The sequence below is a fragment of the Homarus americanus genome, unplaced genomic scaffold (assembly GCF_018991925.1).
Source record: "Homarus americanus isolate GMGI-L3 unplaced genomic scaffold, GMGI_Hamer_2.0 scaffold52512, whole genome shotgun sequence".
Classification (NCBI taxonomy): domain Eukaryota; kingdom Metazoa; phylum Arthropoda; class Malacostraca; order Decapoda; family Nephropidae; genus Homarus; species Homarus americanus.
In genome coordinates, this window is record NW_024735442.1 from 13592038 (window position 1) to 13605669 (window position 13632).

General features: G+C 36.7%; 1 protein-coding gene across 3 annotated transcripts in view; it reads right to left on the reverse strand.

Moving 5' to 3' along the window:
* Positions 1 to 13632, reverse strand: part of LOC121871033 (probable ATP-dependent RNA helicase DDX43) — a 49820-nt gene that overhangs the window by 16729 nt on the left and 19459 nt on the right. For all 3 annotated transcript variants that reach the window (XM_042373097.1, XM_042373095.1, XM_042373096.1), the window contains exons 5-9: positions 9488 to 9653; positions 8369 to 8478; positions 5182 to 5314; positions 2244 to 2391; positions 11 to 121 (exon numbers count right to left, since the gene is read on the reverse strand). In XM_042373097.1, the coding sequence (XP_042229031.1) occupies positions 11 to 121; positions 2244 to 2391; positions 5182 to 5314; positions 8369 to 8478; positions 9488 to 9653 (668 nt within the window). The remainder of the gene's footprint in view (positions 1 to 10; positions 122 to 2243; positions 2392 to 5181; positions 5315 to 8368; positions 8479 to 9487; positions 9654 to 13632) is intronic.

Consider the following 13632-nt stretch of genomic DNA (forward strand, 5'->3'; position numbering starts at 1 on the left):
ATATACTTACATACAATCCTTCTTCCATCATCTCCACAGTGAGGTAATCCACCATGGTTTTCCTCCCAACGAAAACGATAGCTTTGTCTTTTTTTGACAAACCGTTGATAAACTCCACCAACTGCATATAAAGAAAATAATTTTATAAGAATATTCACCATTTATCATATGTAAATGTCTTATTATATTCCAGACTAAATGCAGTGCAATGCAAACATATGCCAATTTCTAAAATTTTAACCTACAACAGACAGGAAATCTATTGATTCAGTGTCTAAACCCACAATTGTAATTTCCCACTAGAGAAGCTAGACCTCCCCAAACTTCAATTATATTACTTAAGTGTCCACTTTAGTATATTCTGTGATTAATTATGTTTCACATCCATGGTAAAAATTGGCAAATAAAAATAATAATAGCATTATCACTTTCCTAAGCCATACTGCAGTGTCACTGAGTCCTAAGAGATAAATAATGAAAAACAAATACTTCCATGTTTGTCATATATATATATATATATATATATATATATATATATATATATATATATATATATATATATATATATATATATATATATATATATATATATATATATATATATATATATATATATATATACAGGTTGTACTTTCTAGTTCCGCGGGGTTGGTCCGGAAATCCCGTTAAGTCCGATATAGTCCACTTTTTGATTTTCAGTTTTTTTTTTTATCTGATTATTATTATTATTACAGGAGTATTAAATTTTTGCCCCTCAGGCCCCAATGTGGGTCAGTGACCTATGCCCGGGTGGGCTAATCCCCTTAAAAAAAAAAAGCCGCGGGAAATTAAGGTTTGTTTACATCCGGCAGCTCTCTCTCTCTCTGCTTGTCTATACAGAGTACAACATTTAACCATATTCATTTTTTACATTAATTTTACTACAGCTAAACTCAGGGTCTTATTTTCTTCAGTTTTATATGTAGAACCAATCAGTCACTGGTTTCGTAAGCTTTAACATAAACAATGCCGGCAGCGGTCTCGTCTCGTCTCTAATATTCCACGTATTATTAATAAATTGTATTGTTAATTTTGCACACACGTACATTAATTCAATAAAAACAAATTCAGAAACATTAATTAAAATATATATGAACAGTAAATAAGTGTTGCTTTCATATTCTTATGTAAAGTAATGATGATATGTTTTCACGTGTGCGCATGCGCACTTACATATGCGATCTCTCTTTTTCTTTACCATTATCGTTAGCTACTTCTATTGTTCCATTTATTAACATTAAATAACATTACTTAAAACAACCATATTAATTTTACTACAGCTACAACCAAGGTCTTATTTTCTTCAGTTTTATATGTAGAACCAGTCAGTCACTGGTTTTGTAATCAACGAAAACAATGCTGTGTCATTTCCTCATGTGTTTTAATTTTCTACGTATTATTAATGAATTGTATTGCTCATTTTGCACATATAAACATTAATTCAATAAAAAAGACATTCAGTAATAAACAATAATGAATCTTTTGTACATAAGAGAAATGACGCTGTTTACACGATTATGCACGTCGTCTGCACGTTGGCGGGCCGTTCAAACCCGTCGAAATTCAAGTTTCCGCCGTCAAAATTTTTATTTATTTATTTTTTGTGTGTTCCAATAAAATACGTTAAGAATTAAAAACTCGCAAAATTTGAGAAGCTACTATACGACATTTAACCCTTCAATATGTCTTCAAAGAGACCATGACGCAGAGAAAGTGGTGCTAGTGCTTCCAGGCATAAGCACAAGTCACTATCTATCCAGGAAAAGGGGATTCCATGTCCGCACGTCAGGTCCCGGACTAGAGAGGTCATATATATATATATATATATATATATATATATATATATATATATATATATATATATATATATATGTATATATATATATATATATATATATGTATATGTATGTATGTATGTATGTATGTATGTATGTATGTGTGTATGTATGTATATATATATATATATATATATATATATATATATATATATATATATATATATATATATATATATATATATATATATATATATATATATATATATATATATATATATATATATATATATATATATATATTTTCTGAAGTCAAAATAATCTCATATTGGAAACTACATAAGAGCAACAAATCCAATTTAAAAGCTGATTACAGTGTATGCTACTGCCACTGAACAGAATACCTGCATACCTTAAATATCTGCTTACCTTATCTCTCTTGTCGTTCTCACTACACATGATTACAGATTGGGTAACTGTGTGCACAGCCTGTAGATCCAAAGACCCTACAACAACACGAATGGGAGTCCTCAAAAGCTTGCTGGCCAAGTCTCGAACGCCCTCGGGCCATGTTGCACTTGAAAATAAATTATATTATTGACTTAAGTATGGAAGAAACATACTGCAGCTTGAAAGGGAAGTAATTTTCAACTGGACTGCAAAAGCCTCTGTAAACAAATTTTCTTTGCAATTATCAGATTTTATTCCTACTGAATTTTAAGTAACCTGTTTATTGTACCTCCTACAATATAGGCAATAGCCATTGAGGTTTAAAAAAAAAAGTATTACTGTACCAGTAAACCCTTGTTATTAGAGGGGGATAGGTTCCAAGGAATGGCATGAATAGGCAAAACCGCGAATAGCAACTTGTACTATTTTAGCGCAATACTGTATTCCTACACCAAACAACTGACCAGCTGCAGCAGCACTCATCCCCCTTATTAACTTATCAAACAATTCAACTTTCTTTGTCAGGGTCATCACTGACTTCTGCCTTTTACATTTCACTCCACTAGCATCACTAGCACTGACACTAAGGCAGTCTTTTAGGGGCCAATTCACACAGAAACACCAAAGTTTTGATAGTCCAACACAAGATGCTGCATGAGGTGACGCGTGTGAGGGAAAAGGCTCACAAGCTAGCCACCATAGCCAACATCTGCTTACAGCAAATCGTCTAAATCGCGAATCACAAACCCGCGAATGGCAAGGGTCTACTGTAATACAAACAATTTAACGAAGAAAATATCCTAAAAATGCATAACTGCAACTCAATCTCTCTCCTTATTGCCAAAATGTCCATTATCTGGTCCGAAATTATGGAAAAAATTTAAAATTGGGGGTAAGGAGCTGTAAACTGTCTGATCTCCACTATATTGTAGTTACTAATTTGGTAGCCATCCATAAGCCTATGCAAGAGAATACAGGCAGTGCTTAATTTATTTATCCAAATTAATGGACTAGAGTAGAGGTGCACTGGCTAGCCATACTTTTAATTTTTACTTTTGCCCTCTTCGCCACTGATTGGCTCGTTAGCTCATGAAGCGGTCAGTCACGTCTCTGTTACACACTGTTGGCAATTGCCGTACTGGGCATGCACTGGCTCCTGAATGTATCTGAAACTGCTTCAGTATTGGTCAAGTTTGGTCTTGAAAGAGCTTCTTACACTCTATGGCCGATTGTCCAAGACAAAAGGAGACTGATTCATATAAATTATAAAATTAATATACTTAGACACTGATGTTTCAAAGCAGACAATACCATCCTTGTAGAGTGACAAACTTCCACACATTGTAGTGAATGTACAGCAGTATTTCACCTCGAAGAGGCAACAGTCAAGATTGTTTTTCTTCATACACATCACTACGTGTCACACGTTATGCAATTCTGAGATTGCATCATCATATCTTGGAATATTGCAAGTTAATGCACATAACTTTTTCATAACAGTGCCAATGCAGGAAAAGCATTCAGGAAGTGACCATCATAAAACAGATCATTAATCATCGCATCGCGGTAAATGATAATTTTTTAACATCGTAAAACTGATTGAGCATCTACTTGTATAGATCCACTGTATAACGGTCATTGCCTGTATACCAAACAAAGTTTAGTATTGGAATTATTTTTCGGATTAATTTTATACCGATCTACTGCTCAGCAATAATTTTAGTACTGTATAGAAAGGTAATACTGTATCTACCTGAAATTAAGAGTTAAAAAAAGCCATAATACAGCATGCCCTTAAAATTCGCAGGGGGGTTGGGTCTCAAAATAGCCAATATTATTTGCTGACCTGGGGTGTGTTACATTTTTACTCGTGTGCAAAGAAATGTATATTTCCTATATGTGTTTGCCCTTCGGACAATTATTTCTTTTACTTGTACAGTCTCTCCTCGATACGTGACACAGGTGTCAATTCAATAAAATGTATACCCTTACTAAGGCAGAAAATTATAATAAAACATGTTTATATCCTTAGAACAACTGTATTTGCAATAACATTGCCGCACTGACAAGTATACTACGTGCTAGAACCATACTTCCACAGAAAATGGGCGGTATCTCAAAACTAAAGTTATCATTATTTGAAAGTGCACTGCTCCATTATTTTTCAACCAATATTTAAAAATGAAGATAGCTTTATAAAGAGGAATAAAAGGCCGATTTTGTTTTTATAAGTAAAATTTGTGATGTCTCGATTAAGTATGGAGTGTGAATTTTGTATTTTAAAATTTTCCGATATTTTTTGCCCCTATTTAGTGCTTGTTTGCCACAACAACGAAAACAGTTAGATCAAATGTTGGTAATAAAAAATGTAGGTGTGGATTTGATCATTACAGGGACCAATTTTCAAACATATATGATAGAAGATAAAGACGAAGTGAGATTATAGAAAAATAAATAAACTTTTGTAAAATTTCTTACTATAAATTTTCCCTCAAAATATATTTGATCAATCTGTCAAACTTACAGAATCTCTTAGTTAGGCAACCCAGCATAACACAAATTAAAATCAGGGAAGTCAGACAAAAATTAAATCACCTTACTTTGTAACAGGCGACAAACAACCTTAACAGTTTGATCAGGAGAAAAAAAATTGTGCTGTATTTTTCCAATAAAATCTGGGATATCTGGTGCACCAATAGAACAGACTAGGTAACTATTTTGCTGTTCCCTACTGGCCAATACATCAATCATTCCATTAAACCAACATACAGTATTTCAGTATACCTTTCCCCAAGTGGGTTCAGATAAGGAGGAAAATAACCAAAATCATGCATAAAGAAAATCCAATACAGAAGGAAAGCAGTGTACAGTACAGACAACTGCTTTCAAAACATCAGACTTTGATAAATTTTCTTACCTTGTCAGAACAGTTTGTCTATCAGGTTGGATATCCAACACAATCTTACGTATTTGTGGTTCAAATCCCATGTCTAACATGCGATCTGCTTCATCAAGGACTAGGTAGGACACACCACTTAGATCAATGATACCTGTAAGATTATAAGTACAGTATAGTGATTTGCAAAAGGTGAAACAACTGGTATTGCATCTCATTGTCACACTAGACTCCTCCAAGCCAAAGTAAAAGTAAATACACATTCATACTAAATGTAAAATCACAATGAGGTGTATCTCAATTTATTCAGCAATGTACAAGATACTTTAGTATTTTTTTTACTAGTCTATCTCTTGCTGTGTTACATAAAATAGGAGATTCCACATGTCTTATGCAAATCCCTGATTGTATAAAATCTGAGTCATTAAACATCACCCTGACTATGGATGTTTGTTTGAATACAAACTGCAGCTGAGAAAAAATGCCCCGCCCCCTCCTCAAGACTTACAGCCGAATGGCGACTTCAAATATGTCTGATTTCGTCCTGAGCGATATAACTTTTGTGTTTATTACATACTAGGACTTTAATTATACATAGAGAAAACAGTTACTTTTGTTAAAATTTAATAATTTGTATTGAAAAACTCACTCCATATAAACTTCAACACCATCTTTGATACATTTATCATTTCTAACAAAATATTATGACAAAAGTGTTAATTTTTGTACCTATAGTACCATACCCTATTTTCTTATGTTATTAAATTCAGTATTTGTGAATTCATGATTTATGACATTTCCAAGGACATAACCCTTGTGAATAAGGGGGAATAAGTGTATTCTCCAGTCCAAGTTGGTACAGGTATCCCTTGACTAGTGTTAATTCACCTAATATAAATTCAATTTAGGGATAAATAAATTTTTGACACCCTTACTCGCTTAACATTAGGTCAAAATTCGATTTAGCGACAGCTTGACTCACTGTGAAAGGGAATAAACTGAGGATGAGGTGGCCTGTGAGATGGCATGTTGTCAATGTTACAAGTAATGAAATTATAAAAGTTGTGGAAAAATCACTTCAATAAAAAAAATACAGTACTGTACAGTAAAATAAAAAACTATGAAATAAGAAAAAAGAAAAGCATGGGTGCGCATGTGTGGGAAGTGAATGTATGTGTGGAAGCAGTGAGATGTAACTGCTTCACCAACTCACCAGCCAAGCCCAGCCACGCTCTCCCTCCCCTGATGTGAAGTAACGGCTGTCAACCAGATGACTCCGAGACTTACGTACATAATAATAATAATAAACGGTTTATTAATAGAGTTGCAGCCGGTGGCTGAAAATATACAAACTTACATTTGATTTAGACATAATGATATGCATTGAATACATTTACAGGGCTGTACAGTACTTAAATCAGGAGTTGTTTATCATTTTAACAATAGATGGGATGGTGCTATTCGTATATCTATCAGTGTGGGCTATTATGGGCTGAATTTTGTTGTAGTGGCAGACTGCGAGAGGTGGGCGGGGGACTGCCGGTGGCAGGTGGCGGCGATGACTAGGATGGTGCAGTAGTCCACTGCCAAACCTTGCTAGTGCTTGGTGGTGGAGGTCACTGAGGGATGGCATTTCCAGGGTGGAGAGAGCGTTGATGTAGCCGGAGTAGTCTGCGCCGAGCAAGATTCTGCAGGCCCTTTTCTGTACCTTCTCTAGCTGACGTTGTTGGGTAGAGTTGAGAGAAGACGACCAGGCTGGTGACACATATGTTAGTTTGGGGAGAATAAAGGAGTTGTAGATAGTCCTCAGCTCTGGTGTGGGTGCCCCAAGTGACCTAAATCGTCGTAGCATGTAGAGTCGGTACGAGGCTGCCTTGATTGTATTGTTTACATGGGCCTTCCAGTCCAGTTTGTGGTCTATGGTAACACCCAGGAGTACATGCGTGCGTGCGTGTGCGTGTGTGTGTGTGTGTGTGTATACCGTGATGTCACACTGGGGGGAGAGACACGAGCGAGTCGGCAGTCCTCGGCAACGAAGTACAGCTTACTACAGTAAACCCCCATAAATCGGCATTAGATAACTTGGAATTTCATATAACTCGACATGGATGTGGTCTTGGGATATATTAGTATAACTCGGGAAAATCCAAGATAGGTAAAATTATCTGGGAAAGTCTTGACATATCTGGCCACCTGTATCACCTACCATGCCTGTGTCACCTACCATGCCTCTGTGTCACCTACCATGCATCTGTGTTACCTACTATGATGCTTCATTCTTCGCCTGCAATGCCGGTAAGTGTAACTTTTTTACATTTAGTAATTACATGTCCACATATGTGGGTCAAAGTATTAATAGTCAATAAAAAAGTCTTTTTTTTCCTAAAAACCAGTTTTTGTGATATAGCTCTGAATGCGATGTCAGCAACATATGTTACCTAGGTATGTTAATTCCTTGCTAATTCGCCAAAAACATCTGTACTGGGGGGGGGGGGTGAATTTCAGAATGAGCACTACGACTCTTGTTGTCTTGGTAGGGTTGTCAAAATCCTTCATTCTTTGTCATATTGTCTAACACAATTATGAAAGGATAGTTTTTTGATTGTACAGCTGTGACCAAAAAGAATTTGGCTGGCAGGGAGGGAGGGAGAGAGGTGATGCATGGGAGGGTAGGAATAGGTAGAGACTTAGCACAACTGCAAAGGCAAGAATTAAGTATGTGAATTTCTTTTCACACCACAAATTGGTTTTTTTCGTTTAATTATGAGGCAAGAGCACTTTACACTAATAATGTGCTGTAAATAACTGAACAAGTAACTACAAAAATGCAATAAAAATTGAATGTTTAAGGAGACCTTTCACAGCCACACTGATGCAACTCTGCCAAGTCTCTACCTACTCTCCTACCCTCCCATACACTAACTCCCTCCCTGCTGAACTCTTTTTGTCCACAACTGTACATCCAGTGACCAGACAGTACATCATCTGGTTTATGGGAAAGTAACAGCAGTAAGGATGAAAGGATGGAACCATATGACAAGTATTTCTATGTTTGCTCTTAGTTTTGACCACCCTGCTATTGTGGGAGAGATCCCACAGGACTGGCCGGCCCAACTCCCACGCAAAAAAATCAAGTTGCTTTTATCCAAAGCCAGTTGATGCACACATACTATATAACAAAATTTACAAACATTACTAAAAAAATTACCTTTCTCAGCAAATTCATTTAATCTCCCTGGAGTGGCAACAACAATTTCTGCCTTGGCATTAATTTTCCTTATCTGCTGAAGTTTGTCACCCTGACCATATACACACACACTGCAAAGATACAAATGATATCATTCTTTGTTTAAGTAAAGATATTTGCACTGAAAAAAAAAAATGTAATACAAGTGACTACAGTGCAGCATGCCCTGACAATTCGCAGACCTCGATTATTCATGGATGACACCCTAGATGTTCCCAAGAATGTCTAAGGGTAGTTCTAAAGTTGCTGGCATTTTCGCAGCCGGGACAGGGAGCCATTCATTCTAGAGACAGTAATTTCTTTTACCTATATTGTATATGTATGTGTGTGTGTGTGTGTGTGTGTGTAGCCTCACACACACAAAACAAAACACATACAAATAAATAATAATGGAACTCCAAAGCCTTTAGTATGTTTCAAAGCCTAGAAAAAAAAAATGGCTTCCATATGCCAAAGCCAGCTTCAGCCCCATGTTTGGCATATGTATTGGTATATGTATAGCATGTGTGTGATGGGTAATGTATGGGGTTGAATGCATCTGTACGGTGTGGGTGAAATGAATGAAATAAAGAGGACGATTTACAGCAGACCTATCTGGAGGTAAAAATATTGGAAGTGATGGTCCCATCTACTGTACATGCATGCATGCATAGTAAAATAAAAACATCAAAAGAAAGAAATTCACAGAGAATAATTCACAATTACTCAAAAAAGCAAGACATGGGTACAGAAGCAATTATTTTACCAAGGAGTTTTTAAGAAAGATTACCTAAGTAAGCAGTACAACACTGGTAAAACAGTAATACGGTGTCATGGGTTCGAGCCCTAGCTAATGGCAGACGTGGAAAGCGTGTTACCCCACATGACCCTATCAAAAATTTTAAATGCCTCACTATACTAACAGTGGACAATAAAGTTCAGAAAGTAAAACAGAACAGACCAACCACCCAGAAAGCTAGCAAGCTGATAAATGGTGAAACAGTAAATTATAATGAATCAATATGTCACATGTAAAGCACCTTTTATAAAAAATAATACACTAATACATAAAGTACAGATAATCCCTGCATCTCTACTTACCAATTTATATTTTCATACTGGTATTTGGACACCTCCTTTTCAATCTGCTGAGCCAATTCTCGAGTAGGTGCAACAACTAGGCAAGTTGGCCCTACACGATCCATCCTAGGGGTTGGCTGGGCAACAATGTGTAGCAACGCTGGCAAAAGAAAGGCCAATGTCTTTCCTGAAAGAGAAAATGCTATCAAACTGATTTCCACACAATATAATTTTCTTAAATTTAATGACATTTTAAGTACACTCATTGACTTTTTAAAACTAAAATTTTTTTTTTATTCTTGAAAGTACAACCTGACCTCACAAATTCGTGTCTCAGAAGTCCAGTTTTCCCCAAATCTGTACATTTTCATGAGCTTTACCCAATTACAGCGTTTAACGCTTGTCGGTACTGATTTAAGCTTAACAATAGGTCAAAATTCAGTTTAGTAATAAATTGACTCACTGGGAAGGGGGAAAACTAGGGATGAGGTGGCCTGTGAGATGGCTATGCATGTTGCCATTGTAACTTGTACTGGTAATGAAACTATAAAAGTTGTGGAAAAATCACTGGTTTTCATGCCAGAAGTACAGTAAAATGAAAACGAAGGATAATGTCGGCCCTCTTAAGGATGAAAACAACGTGGCCCTGGAGGATGACAAACAAACAGCTGAAACTTAAATGAATACTTTGCATCAGTATTTACATATGAGACAATGGATAGCATGCCAATTACAGATGATATCATCAAAAGGAAAGTAGCCAGCTTGAAAAAATTCAAAGCCCTTGGAGTACATGGAGCACAGACCAAGGTGATATAGGAAGTGGCAAACAAGATTTTCACCTCACTTAGATTATTATTCGGGAAATCCTTGCATCAAATTAAAGTGTGGACGGACTGGAAATTAGCCATCACCCCCCCCCCCCCAATATAAAATAAGGGTAGGAAAAGTGCAGCAGAAAACTACAGGCCTATCAGCCTAACATGCAAGCTCTTTGAGAAGATTCTGACAGATGCCATCATCCATCACCTGACTGAACACAGTCTTATCGACGCATCAAAACAGTTGTTTCCTGGAATGAAAATCCTCTCTGACATACTTAATCACATTCCTTGAATCGATTACAGAAAATGTGGACCAAGGCCCACCAGTAGATGTGTTGTTCATGGACTACTCCAAGGCGTTTGACAAGGTCCCACATGCACGACTAGCCTCTAAGATTCAGGCACATGGCATCACAGGTAATAAATGGAGTACATTCTGAATGGAAAAAGGTTCTTAATGGAGTACAGTTGCGGATATGTGTTCCTACACCCCGTGTCTCCAAATGGCAAATTATATGATCTATAGCATCCCCATCCACCTATCACATCTGTCTTTACATGACCAATACCAATTCATTCAAAAATATTAATATATTACCGCAATGGTGCCGTTTGGAGATACAGGTTTCCACAAAGGGTGTAGGAACACATTTCTACAACTGCACCACCTTGTTTTATGATCTACATAAACAACATAGATGAAAATATATCGAGTCACATACTCAAGTTTGTGGACGACATGAAAATATAAAGCGATATCTCCATTAGCCAGAACAATTGGTGCAGAAAACTTCCGGGAATGAGAGATTTCCGTAACGAGCCAACAACGCAAGACGACGCAGTATCGGATTTCCAGGACGTTAAACGAATTTTTGGTCTCTAAGTTTAGCGACGTAGTACAGAAATGACGTTAAGCAGGACGACATTAAGCGCAGACTTACTGTATCTGAACCTGTTCCAGTGTTGGTCAAGTCTGGTCTTGAAAGAGCTCACACTCCGTGCTATCGCAATATGCTCTGGCAGATTGTTCCAAGAGTTCACAATTCTCACTCCAAAAAAGTTTGCCCTCACAGTTTTCTGAACTTGTGGCTTCTTCAAACTTGAGCTGAGACCCTTTGCAGGGCAGGTATCTGCCAGCTCTAGGTATGGACACTTGACTGAGTAGTGTCCTCTTGAGATGTTTATGCACCTCAATTAGGTCACCCCTTGCCTATCTGTAGTATAAGCTAGGCAGTTTATATGACAGATAGGCAAGAGGCGACTTAATTGAGGTGTATAAACATCTCTCGGGCACTGCTCAGTGATGTTACGCACCACCTACACGAGAAGAACATAACTACAAGCTAGCAAAATTATCATGCAAAACAAATATAAGCAAAAAATTTTCACACAGAGGGTGGTAGAACTATGGAATGGTTTACCAGCCCAAGCCGTGGAATCAAGAACAGGACTGGGCTTCACAATAGCCTTTGACATAATTATCAAGAACAATAAAGGGATCCTACACATGACAATGGCCTCCTTACTTCTGCATGTCCACCTCTAGTGGGTAACCATTAGGTAAATAAGGTAAACACTCTAAGGTGGCCTAGAAATATATAAAATGTAAAACTAAAAATTAAGAAAAATGAAGAGTATGGGTGTGTATGTGTGGGAAGTGCACTTACGTGTGGAGGCAGTGGGCTGTAATTGCGTTGCCAGCCCAGCCACGCTCCCTCCCTTAGTGATGTCATGGCATACACTTATTGCAGTACAGCAGCAGCCACACTTCTCTGAGTCAACTGGGTGACTGCCAAGCTGAACTGTGTCACGTCACCCAGAGGATGGTTTGGGTGTGAAAAAGAGCTATTTTTTTACATAAAATATGTGACTGCATTTTATGACATGCTATGTATCAATTTTATTGTTTATCATAGTAATTTGGGCTTATTTATGACATATGCAATATGACATTTGTTCAAATTAGGCTAACTTTGTGATCACTAAATTGTTTATATAAAGTGGAATAAGTGTCAAAGAGCTGTCCAATAAATATTTAGGGTTTTTAGCAAATGATTAGCAAATTTTCCTATGTTTTTTAATGCTTATTCCACAAATCCATGCCCTTTGGAAATTCAGCCACAGTGGGATACCAATTAGCACAAACTTGCATTGTGCAAGGTGGCAGAGTCAAGAGCAACACACTCACCCTTTTTTGAGTGTAATTTTATCTCTCTACTAATGGTAACATATGTGTTTTACAATGGTGATCACACTGGAATCTTTTTAGTTACATTCAAGAACCCAAGCAAGCCCAATATATTTATCAATAGTATGCAACAGAGAACTGATAGACTGCTAGAAAAGCTAGTAAGCTAACAAGAGGATAAACAAAAACTCAAACTTGATCAACAAAATCAAGGAGTACAGGAACCCAACCTTGAAAATGACTAACTGGTTTTTACTTTTCCCTAAACTGCCTTTCTGTAATCATATATATGTAACTTGATCCATTCCCAGCTATATACAGTAGTCCCTTGCCAACCACAGGGTTAGGTTCCTTAAAAGCCCTGTGGTTAGCAAGACTAAAGGCTTATGGGATTAGGTTCCATGGCCATGGATAACACTCATCAAAGCCTAACTAAGTTGTCTGTTCCTTCTTTAAACAATATTTGAACAGTATTGTACATTTAATTCAATTTGAGTCAAATACATATAAATTAGATAAACACTTCTTACATCTGTGGGAGTTTGTCCACTATCGTGGAAGGAGGAGGGGAGCATGCTCCTGTCCCGTGTCCTGAGTGAAACGATTGCCAAATAACAATGTAGAGTAGAACGTCGATTTAAAGCAATTCAATTTAAGATCTTTTATTTAAAGCAACACCCACAATTAAGAACAATATTTTAATTTAAAGCAAATCTTTCCTATTTTGCACGAGTCAATCTGGTGCATCATATTTTAAAATTCGTGCCTAATGTTTCACTGGGTGCGCTACACTGTCCTAAGGGCAAAGCTGTACTGTACATGTATTCAAAATAATGTACTAAATGATTACTAAAATTTTTATCTAGTGCAAACTATAGCATGATTATATTCAAATTAACCACTATCTTATAAGAATTCCAGCAATATAAATTATATTCTTCCCGGTCACTTCTGTGACATTTTATAAAAAAAAAAAAAAAATCAATCTAAAGGACATAAATAAACAAATAAATACTTCACTAGACCTTCAGCGCCAACTGTCAAACATGTCACTGTCACCTCCCCTTCCTCCCTCCCCCCTCCCAGCCAGGGTTTGGTGGTTATACAGTAGGCTTAAGTTTTTATCTTATATAATATCACAGACTAAAGTTAGG